Source organism: Lontra canadensis, unplaced genomic scaffold, assembly GCF_010015895.1.
Source record: "Lontra canadensis isolate GAN:19392208 unplaced genomic scaffold, GSC_riverotter_1.0 scaffold137, whole genome shotgun sequence".
Lineage (NCBI taxonomy): Eukaryota > Metazoa > Chordata > Mammalia > Carnivora > Mustelidae > Lontra > Lontra canadensis.
In genome coordinates, this window is record NW_022631131.1 from 3,106,013 (window position 1) to 3,131,828 (window position 25,816).

General features: G+C 39.3%; 2 protein-coding genes across 3 annotated transcripts; one reads left to right on the plus strand and one right to left on the minus strand.

Annotated features, from left to right (window-relative positions):
- Window positions 1–1,504: 1,504 nt before the first annotated feature.
- On the plus strand, window positions 1,505–25,576 carry DDX52 (DExD-box helicase 52). Of its 2 annotated transcripts, none has more exons than XM_032843327.1 (15): window positions 1,505–1,629; window positions 3,134–3,332; window positions 6,454–6,584; window positions 8,175–8,360; window positions 12,464–12,607; window positions 13,202–13,313; window positions 14,172–14,244; window positions 14,757–14,960; window positions 17,034–17,124; window positions 19,583–19,705; window positions 19,839–19,989; window positions 20,186–20,261; window positions 21,707–21,778; window positions 22,329–22,421; window positions 25,099–25,576. In XM_032843327.1, exons 1-15 carry the CDS (start codon window positions 1,543–1,545, stop codon window positions 25,154–25,156), a joined length of 1,800 nt encoding a protein of 599 aa, XP_032699218.1. In that variant the 5' UTR covers window positions 1,505–1,542; the 3' UTR covers window positions 25,157–25,576. The 2 variants fall into 2 exon arrangements, with proteins under 2 accessions (XP_032699218.1, XP_032699219.1); XM_032843328.1 differs by having other exon boundaries at window positions 1,546–1,629; window positions 3,168–3,332.
- Window positions 10,001–11,761, minus strand: LOC116858508 (endonuclease 8-like 2). Its single transcript, XM_032843329.1, has one exon. The coding sequence runs from the start codon at window positions 11,742–11,744 to the stop codon at window positions 10,740–10,742; it is 1,005 nt and encodes a 334-aa protein (XP_032699220.1). The 5' UTR covers window positions 11,745–11,761; the 3' UTR covers window positions 10,001–10,739.
- Window positions 25,577–25,816: the final 240 nt, after the last annotated feature.

Here is a 25,816-nt window from a genome sequence, read left to right on the forward strand (position 1 = left end):
CCTTGGGATTCAGACTTATAGAACCAACTGCCTCCTTGGACTTCTCCATATAACATCAGCTAGGCATCTTCACATGTCCAAAACATAGCAATTGATTCCTCACCACCACCACCACCACTCCCGTGCCTCATCCTCACCAAAAAGCTGTTGTTCTTCCATGATGGTTCCTAGCGCAGTAAATGGCATACCATCTACCCAGAGTTTTAAGCAAAAAACCTAGAGCAGTCTGTGTGATTCCTGCCTTTCCCTCACCTCCACTTAAAATCAATCTGGTGCATTTATCTCTACCTCCAAATATTATCCCAAATCTATCCATTCATTTCCATCAGCACAGAGACCCACCCTAATCCAAGCCAACATCATAATTTTCTACTTTGACTAGCTTCCCTCTTTCCGCTCTTAGCCTTTCTACGATTCATAGCCTTTCTACGATTCATTCTCCAAATAGCCAGAGTAAACTTTTATAAAACATTCACTCATTCAGTCACCAAATACTTATGGAAGAGTGCACAGAAACTGGGAATACAGCAGTGAAGCAAATTAGATCCCTGTGCTCATAAACTTTCATTCTAGAATGGGGAAAGGCGATGCCTAAGTGAATAATTTTTTACAGTACAAATACAGTGAAGAAAATAAGTATATAGTGATATGCTAAATCATGTTGTTATCTCAGTACAAAAAAAATTAATACCTTCATAGTGAGCTTAGATTAAAATCCAAATTCCTTACCATGACCTTGTTATTAGATTCTATGAGATCTGATTTCTATTTACCCCTTCAACCTTATCTGTACCACATTTCCTCATTAGAACTTGGCTCCGGTCACCTTGGCCTTCTATTTTCTCACTGTTCCAAACTTTTCCCCCTCTTATGTGTTTCCTCTTTGTGGAATGCCATGTCCCAGATCTGGGAAAGGCTGCCTTCTCTTAGCTCAAATATCACTTCTCCAGAATGAACCTGACTAATCAACCTCAAAGTGGATCCCCATCCTTTCTCTATCAATAACACCGTTTTATTTGTTTCAAAGCACTTTCCACTTTCAGAAATGATCTTGCTTACTTAACAGTATCTTTGTCTCCACTAAAATGTTAAGTTTCCTCAGAGGAGGAATCTTAAGGTGTTGTTCACCGCAGTACCAGTCCAGAATAGTGCCGGGCATAAGAGAATCTTGATAAATATTTCTTTTTTATATATAAGATTTTATTTATGTATTTGACAGAGATCACAAGTAGGCAGAGATGCAGGCAGAGAGAGAGGAGGAAGCAGGCTCCCTGCAGGGAGCCTGACGTGAGGCTCGATCCCAGGACACTGGGATCATGACCTGAGCCGAAGGCAGAGGCTCAACCCACTGAGCCACCCAGGCGCCCCTTGATAAATATTTCTTGAAAGAACAAATAACAACAGGGTAAAACCACCCGGTTTCTCACAGCCGCCAGACTCCGCCCCCCAGAACCACTTCCGCCCACGGTCCGGCCTCAGACCTTCTGAGGGAGGAAGTCCTCTGCGCAGGCGCCGTGGGACCGCGGTGCTTTCTGGGTAAAAATGGATGCTCACGATCTCTTTCGCCGGCTTGGCGTGGGGGCCAAATTCGACGTGAAACGTTTCTCTGCGGACGCCGCGCGATTCCAGGTACTGTACGTAGGAAGTCAGAAGCCCGAGTAACTGCGTGGCGCAGGAGCCAGAGAATGACCCGGCTACTGGGAGAGCCGGCACTGGGAGACCGTGGCCTAGTAGTGGGAAATGTTCCTCTGCGGTTGGGCTCGTGCGCAGACCTACCAGGTCCTGTCCTGCCTTTGAAGTGAACTCTTACCTTGTTTTGTAGACTTCGGTGGGCCTAGCACAGAAATTCTTCTCCCTGCCCTCATTTTAGTTTATTCAAAGCACAGTTAGAATCCTTTCGAAAAGTACCTTTTTCTCCGAAACAGGTAGGAAGGAATCTCGAAAACAGAATGAATCCAAAATGAAGAGAACAGATTCTTTCACTGTAGTGTACCCAGGTTGGCTTGGCATATACATATACCTTTAGTGGGCATGGGTCTTTTTATTCCTGTAACTTCCTGACATGTTAAGTAACCAATGAGAAGAGCGACTTAGAAATGGGGACTCTTATATAGGAAAATAGTGGGTGAATGATAAATCGGGAGTAGTTGGGGCCCAGTTATGTAAAAATCTTCAATATCAACCCTGATACTGAGCAACACGTCTGTTTCTCCTTTCTCTGGCGGTAGGTGTAGTTGTTAAGAGTCTGAACTCTTGAGCCGGATTATTTGGGTCCAAATACTGGGTGTGTCAGTTACAACTTTGGAGACCTTAGACAAGTTATTTGACCTTTTTTTTTTTTTTAAGATTTTATTTATTTATTTGAGAGAGAGACAGTGAGAGAGAGCATGAGCAAGGAGAAGGTCAGAGGGAGAAGCAGACTCCCCATGGAGCTGGGAGCCCGATGCGGGACTCGATCTCAGGACTCCGGTATCATGACCTGAGCCGAAGGCAGTCATCCAACCAACTGAGCCACCCAGGCATCCCAGTTATTTGACCTTCTAATGCCTTGATTTTTTTCATCTGTAATACCCATATTTTTTTTTACTTTTTTTTTGTAATTTTTTTTCAGTGTTCCAAGTTTCATTGTTTATGCACCACCCTCAGTGCCCCATGCAATGCTAACCCACCACCAGGCTCACCCAACCCCCTGCCCAAAATCCTCAGTTTGTTTCTCAGAGTACACAGCCTCTCAAGGTTCCTCTCCCCCTCTGATTTCCCCTAACTCACTTCTCTCCTTCTCCCAATGTCCTCCGTGTAATATCGCTATTTACCCCTTACCACTGTTGAAGGACGAAGTAATTTAGTATATATAAGCAAGCTTAGAAGTCTGCCTGACAGCATGTAGGTGTTACGCTAATAAGCATATAGATGGTAATTGCTTTCATGATAATTACTACTTTGAAAAGGTCAGAAAAGTTGTTGTCTTGTATTTCATTTACTCAAACACACTTGGCAGCTCAACAAATACTTGGGGAAAGGGTTAAAAAAAAAGTGGGGAGTTATTAGACCCATGCCCCTACTGCCAGTACTGCTTGGGTGAAAGCAATGTCAGTCTGTCAGTAGATTGCATTTTAAATTTTTTGGGTTGTAGGTAGGAAAAAGGAAACATGATTTTGATTCTTCAGAGATTCTGCAGGGACTGGACTTCTTTGGAAACAAGAAGTCTGTCCCAGGTGAGTGTGGATTATCAAGAACTCATCAGGAGCTTCAAGATGAAGAGAAAAAAAAAGAGAGTCTAACTGAAAAGAAGAGGGAACAGAACAAGAAAAAGAGGAAAATGATGTTATCAGGTTTGTTCTTGTTTTTTTTTCCTTTTTATTTCTTTTTCAATTACAAAAATAATACAGGCTTAAGGTTACAAATCAGACAGTATTCTGTCATTCATTAGTTAATGGCATTCAGATTGTTTCTAGATATTTGCCATTACAAATATAGCTACAATAAAGATATTTGTGTATATATCCTTTTGTACAGGTCCTCGTATTTCTGTAATTAGCATCCCCAAAGTGGAATCACTGGCCCAAAGGGTATGCACACTTCTGTCTTTGAACAGATAATGAAAAATGACTTCCCACGCCTGTCAATGCTGGATAGTACTGATCTTAAATTCTTTGTCAACCTAATGAATGAAACTAATTTTTGTTTATATTTTCTTGATAACTGGTGAGGTTGAGTATGTTTTCATATGCTTTAGTGGATATTTACATCTCAGCATTTGTGAATTGTCTATTCTTACTCTTTACCTACTTTTCACAGGGTTTTTTTTTCTGTACTTTAGGGATATTGATCTTTTACTTTGTTTTATCTATTAAGTTTCCATTTACCATTTTCAGTAAAGTAAATACTTACACCTGGTTTTTAAGTTATAAAGTGGTGAAAAGCAAGTTTTCTTCCTACTACTTCTAATCCCTTTTTTCTCCAGAGGCTACTGCTGTTAATCATTTTCTTAAATATTTTTAGAAAGATACCTATTCACTGTATTTATACCTCCCTTAAAAAACCTGAACAATAGCATACTATATGTGTTGTTCTATTCTGAACCTTCCCTCCTCCTCCACTACACACACACACACACACACTCACACTCACACACTCACACACACACATACATATATCTTGGAGATTGTTTGGAATCAGTAGGCAGTGCCCTGCCTTTTTCATCTTAACGCAAAATATATCCCATTATACCTTCCATAATGGATTTAACAAGTTCCTTTGTGATGGACATTTAGTTTGTTTCCTCACTTTTGCTATTACAGTGTTGCAGTAAATGCCATCCCATTTATCTTTGTGTGTATGAGGGGTATATCTGATAAATTCTTAGAAATGGAATTTCAGAGTTAACCAATAAGTTTAAGTTTAGGTATTTTAGAACTGTCCATCAGGAACATTGTATCAGTAGGAAGTCCAGTGCTTTTTTCATTGAATCATAGTGTAGTATACCATTACACATTATAGGAATGTTCTGTAATTGACTTGACAAGTCCATGTGTTATGGACATTGACTTCAGTTCCACACTTTTGCTGTTACAGTGTTTCACATTTTACTTCCCTGACTTTGATAAAGCCTTCCACCAAGATTAGGAAAAACAAAACAAAACAAAACAAAAACCTGCCACGAACTCGGGAAAAGGATTCAACTGTTGGGCAACCAGAAACACAGATATGTACTATAATGTAGCACATATGTGGCATAGAACAGAGTAATGTGGCATACCATGTTTTGATTGGTCAACTTTTCTCCCTAACGTGATCTATAGAATCAGTGCAAATCAAACTCAATTAAAATTCCAGAGGCTTTCAGAGTAAAAATTGACAAAGGATTTTTTTTTTAAGTTAAGACATACACCTACCATAAAACCCATGTATTCCATAAGAATGTACCTAAGAGGGGCGCCTGGGTGGCTCAGTGGTTAAAGCCTCTGCCTTAGGCTCAGGTCATGATCCCAGGGTCCTGGGATCAAGTCCCGCATCGGGCTCTCTGCTCAGCAGGGAGCCTGCCTCCTCCTCCTCTCTCTCTCTCTGCCTGCCTCTCTGCCTACTTGTGATCTGTCTGTCAAATAAATTAAAAAAAAAAGAATGTACCTAAGAGAAAGAAAAACCTGTGTCCTCACAAAGACTTCTACACAGGTGTTGATAGCAGCTTTATTCTCAGTAGCAAAAACTGGAAATGACCCAAATGTCCTTCAGTAGGTGAAGGGTAAACAATGTATATATCCATACAGTAGAATACTACCTTTAAATTAAAAGTTAACTATTGATACATGGTCCAACATGGATGAATCTCAAAATAGTTATTCTGAGTGAAAGAAGCCAAACTTAATTTAGTACATACTACATGATTCCATTTATATAAAATTCCAGAAAAAGCAAGTTGATCTACAGTGACAAAAAGCAGATAGGTGGTTGCTTAGGGATGGAGAAGTGCATTATAAGGGGCCACAAGGAGATTTTGGGTGGTGATGAAAATAAACTTGAATGTAGTGATGATATAATAGATGTATACATATGTCAAAATTCCTCAAGCTGTATGCTTTAAATAAATGCAATATATTGTATATCAGGGGTACCTCAGTGAAGTGAAAGAAAATTTAAAGAAATACCAGAAGTGGTCTTGCTCATTGCTCTTCTTAGAATTTTTAAGGTTATTCTTAACATATTTACTTTGCCGCTTGAACTTTTTTTTTTTTTAAGATTTTATTTTATCCATTTTAGAGAGAGAGGGAAAAAGAGAGAAAAGTGTGAGTGGGGAGGGGCAAAGGGAGAGGGAGAAAGAACCTGAAGCAGACTCCATACTGAGTGCAGAGCCTAACTTGGGTTTCAGTCCCACAACCGTGATATCATGATCTGAGCTAAGACCAAGAGTTGGATGCTCAACCGACTGAGCCACCCAGGCGCCCCCTCCACGTGTACTTTTCAAGTCAGCTAGTCTGGTTTCCAAAACAATCCTGCCATGACTTTTCATTGAACTAATTTTATAGCTTAGTGAAAATTGCTATCTTTGTATTAGTGACTAGTCCTTAAGTACTGTGCTATGTTTATCACTATTATAAGTGAAATCTATTCTCTCATCATATTTATTTTATAACTGGTTGAGTATAGAAAAGCCAACTGCCTTATTGAAATCTAAGTATTTTCAATATAATCTGTTAACTGTTTTCAAGTACTACAGTCATCTACATATCACATAGCTGAAATAATGGACGAAAAGAAGAGAATGAGCTTCAGAGCTTTGATTTTACCAACAGGGAACTTGCCTCTCCTTTTCCAATTGTTATTCCTCCTATTATTTTCTTTTCCGTGTTGTATTAGTTAGTACTTTACTTTTGTTCTGTGTGATGCTATGGCCTGTTCGCTACTCTCAAGAATGTTGCACTTAAAAATCTTTTAATTTTTTAATGTATATTTTAGAAACTACTTCTCAAGAAGAAGGTTCTACTATACAGTGGATATCATCTGTGGAAGCAAAGATTGAAGATAAAAAAATTAAAAGAGAAAAGAAGCTAACTTCAGGAAAGTTGGAGAATCTTAGAAAAGAAAAGGTTAGAAAAATGTCTTAGCCCCACTTGCTTTTTTGACCTACTGAATTTTTCCTTGTCCTTTGGTTATTCTTTTGGTAAAAGTGAATATAGTTTTGTGAAGACAGAAGATTAATTATATTAGTTTAGGTATCACTTTAATGAAAAATTAGGTATTTGTGCTGTGGCTAAAAATTTTTAAGTTTAAAAAATTTTTTCTTAAAGATTATTTATTTATTTGACAGAGTGAGTGAGAGAGAGAGCACAGGAGTAGGGGCAGAGAGAGAGGGAGAAGCAGACTCCCCTGCTTAGCAGGGAGCCCAATGTGGGGCTCAATCCTAGGACCAGGATCATGACCTGAGCCAAAGGCAGATGCTTAACCAACTGAGGCACCCCTAAAGTTTAAAGTTCTTCAAAGTATCTTAAAACTTGAACAGGTCAAAAGAGATGTGTGTATGTATATACACACAATTCTCATATACTGTATAGTATGAATTTTTGACCTGTCCAAATTCCAAGACTGATGATTTACTTAGAATGAAATTTTTAAAATAATCATATCCCCTTTGATAAACATAAAATTTGCCCCTTTTCTCCTCTTTGTTAGGCTCATTGGTTCATTTATTTATTTTTTTAAACAATTTTATTTATTTGACAGAGAGAGAAAGAGCACAGTCAGTGGGAGCAGCAGCACAGAGAGAAGCCAGGAGAAGGAGAAGCAGGCTCCCTGCTGAGCAGGTTGCTTATTGGTTTAGAAAGATTTCCTCTGACAGGGATTTGAGAGTTAGAATTCTTTTTTTTTTTTTTTCTTTAAAGATTTTATTTATTTATTTGAGAGAGCAAGAGCAGAAGCCAGGTGGAGGGGGAAAGGGAGAAACAGACTCCCTGTTGATCAAGGAGCCTGACTCTGGGCTCCATCTCAGGACCCGGAGATCATGACCTAAGCCAAAGGCAGATGCTTAATAGACTGAGCCACCCAGGTGCCCCAAGACTTATAATTCTTAAGAAATCTATGTTATACCTTGGGGGAGTAGAATACAGAAGAAATAACAAACACATCATTTTCATGTCTGCTGCACACCTGCTGTGTTGCAGATGGAAAGTATTGTTCAGCTCACTTCAGTAACCCTGAATCCAGAATTTGGCTGTCACTCACACAGAATGGGAAAACAAACCATATCAGCAGCACTTGACTCTGCTTTCGGCCCTCAATTTTAATAAACAGAGTGTAGAGTAAATCATCAAAAAGTTTTGGCACTTGTGTGCTAAGTGTCATATAAAGAAAAAAACCAGATGGATTCAATGTCTGCCTTGTAGAAACTTATATAAAATTCTAAGTTATGATTATCATCGTGGCACATTAATATAAATAACCATTACTCGTGTCACTGACATTAATACAAGAAGGTGGATAGATAGGTTTTATTGTTATGAAGGTCTTCTGTCTATGAAAGGGCATGAAGTGTATCTAATATCTGTACCTTTTAGGGCTTGGAATTTAACCAGAAAGTTTCATGTTATTAAAGCTTATCCTAGAAACTGCTACTTTTACCTTATAACATCTGACAATGTATGTGACCATATCTATGGTGACCTCTTTATCTCACTTTTCAGATAAACTTCTTCCGGAATAAACATAAAATTCACGTCCAAGGAACTGATCTTCCTGACCCAATTGCTACATTTCAGCAACTTGACCAAGAATATAAAATCAGTTCTCGACTGCTTCAGAACATTCTGGATGCAGGCTTCCAGATGCCTACACCAATCCAAATGCAAGCCATTCCAGTTATGCTGCATGTGAGTATGAAGGTCTAGAATGCCTCTAACGTTCCTTCCTCTGTGGAGGAAGTTCCTTCCTTAGCTCATTCTCTTCCCTGTTTATGAAGTCTTCTTTTTTACCTTATCTCTCCCTATTGAAACCTTCCTTTGCTTTTAAGGTCCATCTCATGCCTGGGGCCCCATATCACTACAATTAGATGTGATCTTTTTCTTTTACTAACATTCTTTTCTCTACTACCAGTTCTCCAAGGTATTTAGTGTGTTCTTTTTTTTGTTTGCAACATTTATCTAACACTTTATACTACTGTGCAGTTAGACTAGTTGTGTTTACCTTTTAAATTTTACTAGCGTGTAAACCCTCTGAGTTTAGGGACTATGTTCTGTTTATTCATCTGTGATTTAGCTTATTATTCCTAGGAACTATTTCAGAAATACAGAATTTTTGCACGTAGCCTGACTTCAGTCAGTACCTCCCAGTACTGTTTGTAATTGAAGTATGCCTTATATACAGTGAAATGCATAGATTGTAAGTTCACAGTTCAGTGAATTTCAACAGTGCATACTCTATATAACCATCTCCCCAAAGGAGACGTGTTATATTTCTGTCACCCCAGAAAATTCTGTTGTGCCCTTTCCATTCAGTCCTTACCTCACCCCTGTCCAGAGGAATCTGCTGGTCTGATTTCTATTGCCATACATTAGTTTTGCCTTTTCTATAGAATGTCATGTAAGTGGTAAAATCCATTATTTATTTTTTAATTTGTGGTTTCTCTCAGGCTGTGTATTGTTTTTGAGATTCATACATTTATAGTAGTTTGTCAGTGAGTAATATTCTCTTGTTTTAAAATACCAGAGGTAATCTACTGTTGGTAGAGGCATGGATTAACTTAGAGTTTTTAGGGGCTCCTGGGTGGCTCAGTGGGTTAAGACCTCTGCCTTCGGCTCAGGTCATGATCCCAGGGTCCTGGGATTGAGCCCTGCATCAGGCTCTCTGCTCAGCAGGGAGCCTGCTTCCCTCTCTCTCTCTGCCTGCCTCTCTGCCTACTTGTGATCTCTGTCTGTCAAATAAATAAATAAAATCTTAAAAAAAAAAAAAACTTAAGAGTTTTGAAAATTAAATCTTTCTGAGGTTTTTCTTGTCCTAATGAGAGCTGACTTTTTGTCCCATGCAGCCAAAGGATAGGAGTTACCTCTTCATCCATACTAGTTCTTTTTGTTTTCTTTGGGAACTGAAGTAAGAATATCTTTTTTTTTTTTTTTTAAGATTTTATTTATTTATTTGACAGAGAGAGATCACATAGGCAGAGAGGTACGCAGAGAGAGGGGGGAAGCAGGCTCCCCGGTGGGCAGAGAGCCCAGTGCGGGGCTTGATCTCAGGACTCTGAGATCACAACCTGAGCTGAAGGCAGAAGCTTAACCCACTGAGCCACACAGGTGTCCTGTAAGAATACCTTTGAATGATGTTGTTGCCTCCTGTTATAGTAAATTTGCTTTTAATTTTCATCTAAGATTGTTTCTGTTACAACTTCAGCTTAAAACTCTCAAAATCATAGTGATGTTTTGAAAGACTGTCACCTGTAAATTGTCACTCAAGTTATTGCCACTTTTTATTATCTTTAGCCATTCTTTTTTTTTTTTTTTTTAATAACAAAGAGATTTATTTTCATGTCACTGTCCTACTTTCTTCTGGCTGTCACTAACAACCTGACAGTGTGTCTCTACCACCCTTGATTCCTGCACTGTTCAACACACCAACAATCACAAAAATATCACCTTACTGTAGAGAGAAGTAGCTTTTTTCTAAAGCCCACTGGGCACAGCAGGAAGGTGACCAATTCCCTGGTCCCTCTCCTCTTCTGGCCCTTCTCTCGGGATCTCCATCCCATGGGTAAGGATCCACGCAGGAGGATGAGTCAGCCTCAGCCTCCTCTCGTGTGCAACTCATCCTCACCCCTGGATCCCCCCAGGGGAACAAAGAAAGAGGCTTCTGTTGTCCCATTTCTCAAATGGAGAGCCTTACAACCAACCAAGGTTTCAAACACAAAACCAAGCACATACAAAGCAATGTGGAGGCAGAGCTGTTTTTCAGGCACTTTCATTTCAGTGCCCCACTGGGAGGTGTTTCCCTGTACCGTCCTCATGACTTTTCATCATCTTCCACAATGGCAGAATTAGATGGAAGAATTAACAGAAATGAGAGAAGCAAAAAAACATCTAACCCTGTAGGAACAGCCTTCAACCCAAGTCCAGTGAGACAGGCTTGCAACAGTCCTGACACCCATCCCCCCACCCTCTATTCCTGTAGCCAAGCCCAAGCACTGACAACACCCGCCCTCTGGACATTCAGGAATCACAGCCCCTCAAGGGCCAGGTTCTGTGAAGACAGGCGGGAGTCCCCTAGGAGAGCTGGACCTGCCCTTGCTCATCAGGAGACAACCTGGGCTGGCACTGTGGGCACCACCATGTGAGCCTCTGGAAGCCACCCGGAGGCCCAAACGCCTCTCTCATGACCCAGTGTCCCCCAGGGCACTGTTCTTTCTGGTAGATCTGCGGGTGCTGCTGTCTGCCCTCAAACTTGTCCTGAAGCCAGTCTGCACTGAACTCCACCACATGATCCACGAGGGCCTCGAGGTGCTGATGGCTGAGGAGCGAGCCGAGAGAAAGGGGATGGATCCCTGCTCTGTACAAGGCTTCATTCTTAATGATGTTCCCTAAGCCTGAGAAGTATCTTTGGTCCAACAGGGTATAGCAGACAGGCTGCTCCTGGCTCAAAGCTTCCAAGGCTTGTCGTCGATCAAACTTTTCCGACAAGATGTCAGAGGCAGGTCTGACCACTGGGGAAGAGCTCCAAGACATCTGACAATTATAGAATGCCAGGAAGCCGCCACCACCAAAGTACAGGACCAACCTTGGAATGGGGTCCCTCCAATCGCCCCTCTTGTTTGCTTTCTTCGCTCTGGAGAACTCGTTCACCCAAATGCTGCCAAACATACCAAAGCTGACCTGCAGCCACCTCTCCGCAGCTCCCACAGCAGCATCTCCCCACAAACCCTCCAAACCACTGTCTCCACTGGGAGCAACATGCTCCAGGGACTGAGAGGGCGGCTGAGAAGTATTCTGGCTGCTGAGCCCCGAGGCCTGCTTTTGGTCCTGGACCTCCTCCTTCCTCTCTCCTTTTTCTAGAGACTCTGGCAGTGAGATGTTGCCAAGGGAACCAAGTTCTTCATCTGGATCAAATCTAAGGAATAATTTTTTTCCATGGACCTGTGTATCTTGGAGCCACAGAGACTGCAAGCTGGCAAGGGTCAGCTTCTGACTGCTGCCCCCTGTCTTGACCACCTGCTGCCCCACAAAGGGGGAGACCAAGCGGTGGAACTTCCTCACAGATGGTCCCTCTGGCATCCCGGCTCCGGGCCCGTGCCCCTTGGCCCGCACGCCGCCTCCGACGCAGGGCGTAGAGGACTCGGCTGCCCCGCGTCCGCACACTCTCTGCCCGCCGATGGATGCCTATCTTTAGCCATTCTATTACTTACTAAAACCATCCCTAGGGATTGAGCAGTACAGATATCAGGGGGAAAAGTTGGTTTTATAATTTTGCTTTGATAAGGGAGTTTGGTGGGAGAGAATAATGAAAATAGTTGAGGTTTTGAATTATCTTTAGATTTTAGTTACCCATATTCTTTACCCAGGTCAAATGGTGTTTGGTGGCAGCAGTCAGAAACTCCTTTGAGGGGCGCCTGGGTGGCTCAGTGGGTTGGGCCTCTGCTTTCGTCTCAGGTCATGATCTCAGGGTCTGGGGATCGAGCCCAGCATCAGGCTCTCTGCTCAGCAGGGAGCCTGCTTCCCCCTCTCTCTCTGCCTGCATCTCTGCCTACTTGTGATCTCTATCAAATAAATAAAATCTTTAAAAAAAGAAAAATAAAAGAAACTCCTTTGAGGCACTGGTGGCAGGGGTAGATGATATTAGAAAAGCAAATATGGGAAAAGTTAGACAAGCAATGAGAATATGAAAGATTACATTCATTATGATTATTTTGTTATTTCTGTGGCTGGTTGCATTACTTGACCAGGCTCTGAAAAGTTTAGGTACTTAACTTATACTTAACATACCTTGTTTTTAGGGTCGAGAACTTTTGGCTTCTGCTCCTACTGGATCTGGAAAGACTTTGGCTTTTAGCATTCCCATTTTGATGCAACTAAAACAACCCACAAATAAAGGCTTTAGAGCTCTGATTATATCACCAACACGAGAACTTGCCAACCAGGTATGACATGTAGCTTCCAAAGAGGAAGTATTTGATGTTTGCTTTAGTCATTTCTTATTTGAGGGTAGTAAAAGGGTCTCAAAAAGAGTAAGGCCCATGTATGGCCTAGGCAAATATTCTGTACTGTATCTTACTCTGTTCTGTAACTTACTGCACGTGGGCAAGTTTTTTGAATCATTTTATAGTTTTCTAAAACAATGATTTAAACATTAACGATGTTTCTTTGGCAAATGCTCTAAGATCTTTTAAGTTGAGGCTACTGAGGCTCCCGGAATATATAGTCCCTCTCTAAAACATAACCTTATCTCAGTTTTTGAGAAAGAAGAACTAACACAGTGACTTACTCCATACTTCCAATGTGCTTAATAGAAAATACATGCCAAGCCTGAGACGGTTTTCTAATAGCACTGTATTCCAAAAACAGTATGTAACAGATTGCAAAATGCTGAGATTCCAGGTTAGTGCACATAGTATTATAGGTTTAATTTCAGTTATTCATGGGTTGGTAATAGGTTTATTTTAATAATGTAAACAAGATTATGCATCTTTTCTAAGTATCTTAGCAGCTAATATTTTTGTCATTTGCCATTTTAGATTCACAGAGAGTTAGTAAAAATCTCAGAGGGAACAGGATTCAGGATACACATGATCCACAAAGCAGCAGTGGCAGCCAAGAAATTTGGACCTAAATCATCTAAGAAGTTTGGTAAGGGATTCATGCTTGACATACAGAGCATGTAAGGGATTTGCAAATTACAAATATCCTTAACTGCCACCTAGGAGTTGTTAAAAGTGTAGTCATACACACAACTAATTTGGTTTTTAGAGAAACTGAAAGAGATCTCTCCACTCCCACTCGGTACTTATTTAAATATATACCAGTGATTCTCATCCAGAGGCAGTTTTGCCCCACCTCACTTACCACCCCAGGGACATTTAGCAATATCTGGAGATACTTGAAGTTAGCAAAACTGGGGTGCTACTAGCCTGTGGTAGGAAGAGGTAACAGCATCCCACAGTGCGCAAGACAGTTTGCTACAGCAAAATGTTATCTAGATCAAAATGGCGGTACTGCTAAAGCTGAGAAACCCTGCTTTATACTGTTGATTTTTAATCTACCATGGAAATACTCTGCAGATAAGAATGGCTTACATCCCTACCCTTATATCAGTTAGGAAATCAGCTTTTACCTTTCATTTTGAGTTTCTGAGTAAAATTTCATTTAAAGAAAGGATTTTCCCCTCCCCAAAACTAAATACTTGAAAATAACACTGTTGTATTATAGTCTTCTTGCCTCTTAGAAGTTGAGAAGGCAGATCAAACATAATAAAAAGAGAGTAAGCATATAGTAGTTTGTGCTATGATGGATTAAAAAATATGTACATATATTAGCTTATGAATAAGAAAGAACTTTTGTGGGGTTGGTCTAGTAAAATAGCAAGTATATGACCTGCCCCTCCTTTCCCCTCTTCAGGTTCTTCACTGACATTCAGGAACCTTAATTCCCTTGTTTAAGAGAGATGAACCTTGCTTTTGCAACGTGTACCATTTGTTTTTCCCATAGATATTCTTGTGACTACTCCGAATCGACTAATCTATTTATTAAAGCAAGATCCTCCGGGAATAGATTTAACAAGGTACAGATAATATTTTAATCTCTTCTTTGTGTATTTTCATTTACTTGATTCTGTTTTGTCCTTGACTGTTTGTATTATGGCCCATTGGAGCTTGCTATCTGCCAGCTTTCAATCAGTGTTGGTGCTAAGAATAATGGTTTTCATCAAATTCTTAGGAATGTTACCATCTGGTCTGGAAGAAAGTTACAGATTCTGATAAGCAGTTAGTACAGAATTCCCCTAGATGTTTTCACTTCTTTCAACAATGGTGATGGAGTTTATAAGATTTATGTGAAGCTCTGTTGTTGCTAATGGAACCTCATCTCTTTGAGGCTAAAGGAATAGAACATTGCTTTATGTTTATCTTGTTTTTACCTTTTCCTGCTGATTTTTCTTTTACCTTTTTCTGGTATAATGTGTAGATCTCAGAAGTAGCATAATGGTTTGACTACTACTTCATGTGTCCCCACAGTTCAGTGAAGTGTCTTGGGTCTTCCAGTTCAGTACCCACAAGTTGTTATGTTATTTCTCAGTGTAGAGTGGCTGGTAGTAGATGAATCAGACAAACTGTTTGAAGATGGCAAAACTGGGTTCAGAGACCAGCTGGCTTCCATTTTCCTGGCCTGCACATCCCATAAGGTCAGAAGAGCTATGTTCAGTGCAACTTTTGCATATGATGTTGAGCAGTGGTGCAAACTCAACCTGGACAATGTCATTACGGTATCCATTGGAGCAAGGTAATTGTTCTTCTCTGTTATCCCTGATTTTTTTTAAAACAAGTCTTTTTTTTTTTTTTTTTTAGACACTCAAGGAGATAGGTTGTTTTGGCCTTAGATTAATAACAGGGAAAGTTTTACTGAAAGACATGTATTCTTTAAAGTCAAGATTGAGTAAGGATTTTCCATTTTATTTATTTTTTTTAGAGAGGGAGAGAGAGAGAAAGGTGAGGGGGAAGGGCAGAGGGAGAGGGTGAATCTTAAGTAGGCTCCATGCCCACAGCAGAGCCTGACCTGGGGCTCGATCTTACAACCCTGAGATCATGACTTGAGCTGACATTAAGCGTTGGACACTTAACTGAGCCACCCAGGCACCCTAAGGATTTTCTATTTTAGAATAATCCAAAGGGAAATTTCTCAAATTGTCATGTTAGTATTTCTGTCATTATGTTTTCACCTGATTCTTCCCATCTATCCACAAAGTGACTTGAACTCTATAGCCACCCAGAAGATTTAGTTTCTTTGATGGCTTAATTAAGTAGGACCATAGAGGAAGAAGCTTATGTTACTGAGCCAGTTGATTTATAATCCTTTTTAAAAATTTTGGGGTTAAGCATTTTATACTAAATGAATGTGCACTAGTACAATAGTGTGTTAGGAAAGTATAATATAGCCACGTGATAGAATAATATGAGACCCATGAAATGATAAGTATGACGACTATAGCTATATGAAAAAGTGCTTGTGGGCACCTGAGTGGCTCAGTCAGTTAAGTGTCTTCCTTTGTCTCAGGTCGTGATCCCAGGGTCCTGGAATTGAGCTCCCTACTCAGCAGGGACCCTGCTTCTCCCTCTCCCTCTGTGCTCCCTCTCTCTCTTTTCCTGTCTCTCTCAAATAAATAATTTCTTTTTAAAAAGTGCTAGAAAAAACATATTAAATTAAGAAAGAAGCCAAATGGAACAATAAAAAATACTTTAAACTCTTTAAACTTAAAACTTCTGTTTATAAACGGAAAGAACAAATACACCATAAATATGAAGACAGAAGGGGAAAAAATATTTATGGTACAGCGTAATGTACTGTAACAACTTTTTTTTTTTTTAAGGATTTTGTTTATTTGAGACAGAAAGCACAAACAGGGAGGAGGATGAGAGGGAGAGGGAAAAGGGAGAGGGAGAAGCAGACACCCTGCTGAGCAGGGAGCCTGACATGGGGCTCAAGCTCAGGACCCTGATATCATGACCTGAGCTGAAGACAGATGCTTAATTGACTGAGCCACCCAGGCACCCCTGTACTACAGCATCTTATTAGTGTTTATAAAAGCTCTTAAGGCTCACCCCCAACTATTAAAAAAAAACTCTTATTAATCATTAAGAAAAACTCAGACCTGTAATAACCTTAAAAATATTCTCATTTTTTTATCCAGTAATTTTATTTTTAGAAACTTCTTTTAAGTAAATAATTAGATACAGGAAAATGTATGACTTAGACTACAACAAAACATCACAATTTATCCTAAAATGGACAACTTGTTTTACTATTTACATTTTTCCAAATTTTCTTTAGATAGCATTTTTATAATTAGAATAAAACATTTAAAAATAACTTTGGGGGGCACTTGAGTGGCTTAGTCAGTTGGGCATCTGATTCTTGGTTTCAGGTTGGGTCGTGGTCTCAGGGTTGTGGGGTCAAGCCCTGAGTCAGGCTCCTTGCAGAGTCTGCTTATCCCTTTCCCTTTGTTCCTCCCCTTGCGCATGCATGCACTTTCTCTCTCAAACAAATCTTTTTAAAAACAAATAAAAAATAAAAATAACTTTGGGGTGTCTGCCTGGCTCAGTCAGAATATGCGACTCTTCATCTCAGGGTGATGCGTTCAAGCCCCATGTTGGGTGTAGAGATTACTTAAATAAATTCAACTTTAAAATAAATAAGTAACTTTGTCTTCATATTGAAGGATAAATGATTAAATGCTTATAATGACAATGGAAAACTTGATTCTGTTGGGGTTTTGTGTAAATTTTTTCATTTATTTAGAATTTGGGAGGAAAAGCAAAAATTGGCCCTTGCAATCTGCAAAGTATGTTTGCTTTTCAGGAATTCTGCAGTAGAAACTGTAGAACAAGAGCTTCTCTTTGTTGGGTCTGAGACTGGGAAACTTCTGGCCATGAGAGAACTTGTTAAAAAGGTATATTTGGGCTATCTTCTTGAATTTTGATGAAGTTCATTAAATCTTATGTGACTGGTAGGAGGCTGAGCGCTATTCCTGTAGCATATGTAGTAATCTGTAGGTAAATTCTTGAAAACATTGAGTCATCTGTTGTCCCAAGTGGAGAGACTCACCACTTAGATTATGGTAAGTTTTCTGTTCCAGCTCAAGGTATGCTAGGAAAAAACCTACCTGATGCCCTAAAAGCCTCCTTTTTCCACATCTCCATCTGTATTGGTTCCCTTCATCTCCCCCAATCCCTCTGCTGGTTTCTTCTAGAACTCTAGGAGCATTGTAGAGTAATTAGGACACCGAGTGTGGTTTTCTGTTTTTTATCCCTTAAGTAAATACTGAGTAGAAGCCATAATCAAAAGTTAACTGTGAGGGGTTAGGGCAGGGGAAAATAAAACAAAGAGAATTCTTAAGCCCTGCCCCTAGAATTTAGTCTTTTTTAGGGAATAAAAGAAATAGACTTGTGTTAACATAGTTTTTAGTAAAGTGTCATAAGAGGCTATAGAGTATTTCTCTTAAGCACCCACGTAGCATAAGTTAATCGGTTGGGGAAAGCCTTCCGGAGGAGATGCTACTAATCTGGGCCTTGGAAGGATCTGTGGGACGTTGATTGTTGGAGGAGCAGCTGGAATATTCCAGGCAGTAGAGGGAAACACAGTGGGTTTAGAGACTCATGAAGAGGTTACCTATCTAAGGCAAAGAGTTTATGGTGAGTTAAAGAAGATCAGGTTGGACAGGAAAGTTGGGGTCACGTTAAGAGAAACCACTGGACATTCGAAGAATTTTAAGGAAAATTACATAAATAGTGATACATAAAATGTAATGGCAAGAGACTGAAAGTAAAGAAACCAGTCAGTAGGTTGTTAAATTAGGCTGGTTAGAGATGAAGAGGAAATAAATGAGAGAAATGAGGGTGACAGCCTCAGTGGTGGAATGTTAAGACAGATGCTTAATTGACTGAGCCACCCAGGCACTTTATTATTGGCAATAAAGGAATGTTAAGAATAGTTGGAGGATGAAAGGAAAAGGGTTTGCAAGTACCTGGTGACTACAGAAGTAGTTAAGAGCTTGAGGCAAATTAGCTTCAGGCAAATTAACCTCACAGCTTCCTCATCTGTAAAATGGAAATAATATCTCTCTCATAGAATTGTTTTAGTATTAATGATTAATACAGACATAGTACTTAGAATAGTGCTTGGCACACAATGTCATGTACATTTGTTTCATTAATATTTTTTTTAAGATTTTATTTATTTACTTGACAGACAGAGATGACAAGCAGGCAGAGAAGCAGGCAGAGAGAGAGAGAGGAGGAAGCAGGCTCCCTGCTGAGCAGAGAGCCCGAAGCGGGGCTCGATCCCAGGACCCTGGGATCATAACCTGAGCCGAGGACAGAGGCTTTAACCCACTGAGCCACCCAGGCGCCCCTGTTTCATTAATATTCTTAAAGGTGTCATTTGGCACTAGCAAATTTTAAGGCTTTTCACATGGATACTCACATGGAGATTATACATCAGGGATTTCTATCTAGCTTTAGGAGGTCTGTGAACCCTCTGAAGTTGTGTGTTAGATTTTGTGTGAATGAATGGTTGCCTATTAGGAAGCTTCACAGCTTTATTAGATTTCAAAAGGGGAGCTTGTGAACCAAGATTAAGAAGGTTAAACCCTAATAGAGCAGTTGAAAATAGAGAAAGCCCGTTTGAGGAAAAGGTGGGGTTTGATGATAGAAATGTAAAAATCTTCTGCTTGGAGAGGGTAGTTGATAACTGAGATTATATTTAAAATATTAAGATAATGACTATATTGAGAGAACGGAGAACCAAAGACTAAGCTTTGGTGGAATATCCGTAGTTAGGATAAACAGTGAATTAATAAAAGTTACTGCATTTTAGCGGAATGTAAAGATCTCTGAGGCACAGAAGCCAAGAGATGATTGTTCTAGGGACTGAGCATCTGTCATTATAGAAAGGTAAAGGGGATTAACTAGACATGGTTGTTGGAATTAGCAAGGTGGAAATTAGAGTCAAGTTGTGTAGAGAATGGATGGTGAAGAAGATAGAGGCAGATGTAGACCACTGAGAAATTTGGCAATCAAAGGTACACTAAATTGAATTGGGTTCTTTTATGAACTAAAATCATATGAAATACTGTGATTGTATTCTTTTTTTTTTTTTTTTTTTTTTTAAAGATTTTATTTATTTATTTGACAGTGAGAGATCACAAGTAGAGAGGCAGGCAGAGAGAGAGGAGGAAGCAGGCTCCCTGCCGAGCAGAGAGAACCCGATGCGGGGCTCGATCCCAGGACCCTGAGACCATGACCTGAGCCGAAGGCAGAGGCTTTAACCCACTGAGCCACCCAGGTGCCCCTGTGATTGTATTCTTGATTATGGGTTATATGTGCTGATTTTTGCCTTCTTTCTTGTAGGGTTTCAATCCACCTGTTCTTGTTTTTGTTCAGTCCATCGAAAGGGCTAAAGAACTTTTTCATGAGCTCATATATGAAGGTATTAATGTAGATGTTATTCATGCAGACAGAACACAGCAACAGGTAAAGTCAAGTGTATATTTTCAAAGTGATAAAGAGCTATTAAACTTTAAAATATTGGCATGGGATTTATGAAGTACTTGTTTTCTGTTCCCAGAGTAGTACTAAAATATTTAACATGTGTTTTATTAACCAGAGAGATAACACAGTCCACAGCTTCCGAGCTGGAAAAATCTGGGTTCTTATTTGTACAGCCTTGCTGGCCCGCGGGATTGATTTTAAAGGTGTGAACTTGGTGATCAACTATGATTTTCCAACCAGCTCAGTGGAATACATCCACAGGATAGGTGAGTTGTCTCTCCTGCTGCTTACCCCTCTGCCCGCTGACACCCCGGCACTACTTCTCTGTCTTGCACTTACTCCTTCCCTCCATACGTGCTCATTTTGTAGTGCTCATTTTAGTGAAAAGCCAGTGACTTATATGTGAATCTTGACGTTCCCTTTCCCCAGAAAAGTGTTTTTTATGGTCTGGGTTTTTTTTAGGTCGAACTGGAAGAGCGGGGCATAAAGGAAAAGCTGTTACATTTTTCACTGAAGATGATAAACCATTATTAAGAAGGTAAATTAGGGGGCACCTGGGTGGCTCAGGTCATGATCCCAGGTTCCTGGGATCGAGCCCCACACAGGCTTCCTGCTCAGCAGGATGCCTGCTTCCTCTTTCAAACCCCTGGCTTGTGTTCCTCTCTCGCTGTCTTTCTCTCTCTAATAAATAAAATCTTTAAAAAAAAAAAAAAGGTAAATTAGGAAAAATAACTTAGTATTAAGATGGCAAGACCACTTCATGTTCTTGTATGCACACACAGTTAAAATGGACAAGTCCCAAATACTGTTACAGCATTAGTCAACCAGATTTTAGCTGTGACGAAAGGAAAAATCAGAGGGCTTTGTTTTTGCCCTTTCATTACTAGAATTTGGAAGTATTCATAATGGAATGTTCATTATTAAATTTCAAACTCACAGGATTCTCCCAATAGCCTTGGTTAATATTACTCGCAATGTAATAGTGAAGTTTTTGGATTGGTGAATAAAGTTAACCCGAGTCTCTTCAGCCCAGTCAAAATTACCCCTCACCGTGGTGCATCCTTCTCTTTACTCTTCTGGGCAGATGGAGTTTTATATTTAGTCCTAGGAAATCTGTTTCAGTAACACACTCCCCATATTATTCAGTTGTAGCTCTTTGAAGCCTGGGTAACACATGCACTTTTAGAATCTTGGGTCTTAATTTAGCCCAGCATCATAGATCTTAAAATAAAAGCTGAGTTTCCTACATTTTGGCTGCCTACAGTAATTTTAAACGTGATAATTTATAGTACTTTGCATTTCTAACAAATGAAATTGAGTTATGGTCAAAGGCTGTTTGTACTTTGATGTGTTTATCAGTTTTGGCAAAGACTTTGATTTGTGCCTTCTGAACCTTGGCTTTGTCATCAGCCTTGGGTATCCTTTCAGCAGACTTTTACACGTTCATATGTAGGGGAGTCTATTCCAAAAGCCTAGATTCACTTCCATCTCCTCAGTAACTCCAAGCATGTGAATCTGATGACCTCCATGTCAACATAACCATTACTCTCATGGTTTTTCCATCCGGGCAAGGGGGATAAGGATAGTATTTCATTAGTGAAGGGTTTTTGAGTGGATCGAGTAAGTCACTACACATAAAAAGCCTGAGACAGTGCCAGATGCATAGTAAGCACTATCATCTAATAATTTCTGGTCAGTGTCCTCATCCAAGATTGGGTTAGCTTTTCAGGGCTTGGTAAATGTTGAGCAGAAATAGCTACTAGGTAAAATTACTCATCAGCAGGCACATCAATTTCAGTCTAGCAGACAGTCCTCTCAGCAGTCCAGTGTTCTTACATCTGGTGATCATTTATAGCAGAACACTGTACTGGATTACTTTCCCATATGTGTAGTTTTCATTCCTCTCGAATTTTACAGAGGGTTTAAGTGTGTAAACATCAATTTGATCAGATACAAATTGATGTTTATGGGTTCCTTTTCCAGTGTTGCCAATGTTATACAGCAGGCCGGATGTCCTGTGCCAGAATACATAAAAGGTTTCCAGAAACTACTAAGGTATAATCTTTAATTTATTTGGATCTCCCCCTCTTTCTCTCCCTTTCCCCCCACATATGTTTTCTTGCTTTCACACTCTTAAAATTACAGTTCTAGCAATACCACTACTTTTAGAAATTCTAAGATAAAAATTTTCCTTTTTAAATACCTGTGAATATGTCTTCCTTGTCAGTTTTTTCATTCTTGAAATGTTTAGTATTCAGATTTTTTAAAAAATTACTCAATATAAGTGAAATAAGCTTAGAATTTATCTTCGTTCATAAAACTGATAAAGAGCCGTTAATTGCCCCAAATCAAACCTTAATGCTTGTTGGCACAGGAGATAAGGGTGATACAGGACATATTTTAATCATAATTAATACATTTTTAAAAAATTGATCAAATTTATAATCCCCTGGGGTTATCTCTAAATGCTATTGGGTAATCAGCATTTTAAAGTGGTTGTAGTGTCACCTAATTTTGTGATGAACACTCAAAACTAGTTTTAGCTTACACTCTTTTCAGGTAAGTTCTACTGAATTTCATTCTTTTCTCTTTTTATAACTTTCAGCAAACAAAAGAAAAAGATGATTAAGAAGCCATTGGAAAGGCAGAGCATTAGTACAACTCCAAAATATTTCTTAGAAAAGGCTAAGAATAAACGGTAAGTATATACGAGAAAAGTGACTGTTGACTCTGTCATATGATTATAGTAGGCTTTATTTCTCCTTAGGATGAATTTTTTGAGTTAGAATTGATAGGTTCAGTCAGTTATAGAATATAATAAAAGTAATATATTTTAGGTTGCTTGTGATTTGGGATCTTGTAATGATCTGTTTTTTTCCATCTTTGAAAGAATGATTTCAGTTCACTTTGAATTAATATTGCACTCCCCACCACCTCTACACAGCCTACATCAAGACATACTGCTGAGATGGTGAGGGCTCTTAACTCACATTGATGGAATCTTCCCTGAAGCTCCCCATTCTAGGCAGGATTTCAGTGTAGTCTTAGGCTTATCCTGAAGCACATTGTAACACCTCTAGAAAGTATGACTTGAGTAAATTTGTAGTTGTTTAGCTGAGTTTTAGGAGGATGTTAAAGCATTGATTTCTTTTTTTCTTTTTAGCATACACACAGGACTATCTTTTAATAGAGGTAATCAAGACCATGCTAACCTGTACTGCTCTTTTACACTATTTAAGGAAAATAACACTCTTCAAATTCTACCGGTACCAGTTTGTATATAATATATATAAAATGTAGGCATTTACCAAGTACCTTTTCTCCTGCCAGGTGCTTTGGTATGTGAATGAATCTAAAATGAGACCCCTATAAAGTCAGGGAAAGGAGATTAGTATACATTAAAAAACATTAGAGAATAATTTTTAAATAAAGTGTAAGTTTGGAGATGACAAATATTCTGAATTGGTATAGTTACAAAAAGCTTCAAGGAGCTAGAACGATCTTTAAGTACAGGTAAATTTAGGCATATGGAGGGGACACAGTGAAGAAAGTCATGAAAACTGGCATGCACTTTCCTTCTAAGTGGAACAAGAATCTTATTTGACATTTTGTATTGACTATGAAAAGTAACGTTTAGTTCAAGGATATAGAGTGTACACAGTGTCCCAAAGTTTTAGTGCAGTTTTAAGCTTTAATAACTTGGGAAGAAATGCAACAGGCTTAAAAAATATCATTTGAAAGCTTAAAAATTTTAATTGTGTCTATACATACTCCTTTTTGTTAGTTCTTAATATTAAGAACATTCTTTATTTGAATTTTTTGGTGTGGCAACGGTTTCTGGCTGACAAATCAGTAGATTGTTAAGAGATGGTCACTCTGCTTGGACACCTGATCTTTCTCATTAGACTTTTTCTTGCGGCTGTATCAGAACCGTTGTATATTCATCAGAACCTTATTATGTGTGTGATCTTAAAGCTAGAATTGGAAGTATAATCTCCTCAGGCACTGACCAGCGGCTAATGAAAGTTTTAACAAAAAATCAGAAATCTTCTATAGTATTAAGATGGGGCTATGTTGAATTTTAATAAGAAACAACAATATTTTAAAGAATTATACTTTGGATGTTGATTTTTATAAGTTTGTAGTATATACACTTGAGGTGTTAAAACTTAGCTGCACTTAGACTTTGAAGACACTTGATATAAATCTTGTGACTTCAGCCCCCCACTTAAAATGCTGTGGTCATCTCCATTGTTTCACATTTAAAAGCCAGCCTTCTCAGGGCACGTGGGTGGCTTAGTGGGTTAAGGCCCTGCCCTCAGCTCAGGCTGTGATCCCAGGGTCCTGGAATTGAGCCCCACATTGGCCTCTCTGCTCAGCAGGGGGCCTGCTTCCTCCTCCCTCTCTGCCTGCCTGTGATCTCTGTCTGTCAAATAAAAAAAAAAAAAAGCCAGCCTTCTCTATAGATCACGTAAACAACACTTGATCCAACTCCAGCTTACCTTTTAACTCTAGATGGTCCCTTAATGATCCTTCCCATACCTTGCTGAGAACTCTGATGTCCATATATCCAGGCCCAGCTTTCCATATAAACCTGAATCCTCTTGCCTGGTGGACCTCACATCAGTCACTTCAAACTCAGCTTGGTAGAATGGAGGGAAATACTGGATTTGAAGTCAGAAGGATTGGCTCTCATACCACCTTTTCCTCTGTGACTTTGGACAGGTCATTTCCCCTTGTGTGTAATAGAAATAAGTACATAAATCATGCCAACCTCAAGGTTGGTTGAGGGTTAAATAAGTTAGTATACATCCAGGAACTTTGCCTTACTAAATTGTAGAATGCAAACATTGGTTATTTTCTCCCAACATTATTCCTTTTCCTCCGTTAACTTAATTAATGGCATTCACTAAACTCTAAAATCATACTGTTAGGGTTCGTATCTCACATTTATTATCAGTGTGTGATGATCAGCAAGTTATTCAACAGCTCTGCCTCATTTTCCTCATCTGTCAAATAAGGGTAATGTTAGAATCTTCTCCCTAAGTTGGGAAGATTATCTGAGCTGATATATACGAAGCACTTATAACAGTATCTAGCACTTAATCAATGTGAGCTCTTACTATTAGTAATGTCAGAGTCAGATTCCATCTTTTATACCAGGTTGTAGTGAGTTTACGGTGATGTTTCTGTCTCACTTAGGTGATTGTGGTTTCCTAAAGGGCAGAAACCATGTCTAATGCATCCTCATGTTCCTAGTCCCTCATATACTTGATTAGACAGGTTTCAGGAGATGTTTTTTAAACTGGCAGAGCTTTAGAAAGTACATATATCTAGAATTTTGGGTTCAACTTTCTTTAATTTTCTTGTCACAGGAAAAAGGTCCCTGGTCAGAACAGCAAGAAGAAAGTAGCTCTTGAAGACAAAAGTTAAAAGCAGACTTTTTAAAAGACTGTATCAGAAATGGAACTTCATGACACCAGCATGAATGTTGTTTTCATGAAATACTTGAAATCCTGTAATCACCTGTAACATTTGAAATCAACTACAAGAAAGTGGGACTGATGAAAAATGATCCTAAACTATCAATGCATAATGTCAAATTTCAATTTATAGGTGACTTTTAAATGATGACACAATGGAAATAACATTCATTCACATTTCTGTGGTGTGAATGCAGAGAGATACTTCTTATAGAAGAACAAAAGCTTATGCTAAAATTAACAACAGCCGAATGTGGTGAGCTCTGAAGGATTTTTCCCTTCAGTGTGAAGGAAGGTGTGATATATGCTGTGGGGAGGCATCTGGAACCAAATTTTAAAATAAAGCCTTGAGATTAAATGCCCCTTTTCACCACCACCCTCGCTTTTTTTTTTTTTTTTTTTTTTTTTAATGGACAAGAAGCAGCACAGGCTGTCTACCAAGAAATACCTATTGCTCTCTTTATTTTACTATTTCTAAATTTGTTGATGGCCTTTTGTGGTATGAGTCACAACAAAGCCTCTTCTGTGGCTGGTTACTCAAATTCCCTAGGATTTTAAATTCTTTGGTCTATTAAATATCCTTATACCTCATTGGTAAAAGAGCTCATCT

Excerpts from the sequence above, each read along its gene's own strand:
- DDX52 (XM_032843327.1), top strand. The coding sequence starts at position 1,543 with ATGGATGCTCACGATCTCTTTCGCCGGCTTGGCGTGGGGGCCAAATTC. Across the intron at positions 17,125-19,582 it reads TGAGAGAACTTGTTAAAAAG|GGTTTCAATCCACCTGTTCT; the intron begins GTATATTTGGGC and ends TCTTTCTTGTAG. Across the intron at positions 21,779-22,328 it reads GGTTTCCAGAAACTACTAAG|CAAACAAAAGAAAAAGATGA; the intron begins GTATAATCTTTA and ends TATAACTTTCAG.
- LOC116858508 (XM_032843329.1), bottom strand. The coding sequence starts at position 11,744 with ATGCCAGAGGGACCATCTGTGAGGAAGTTCCACCGCTTGGTCTCCCCC.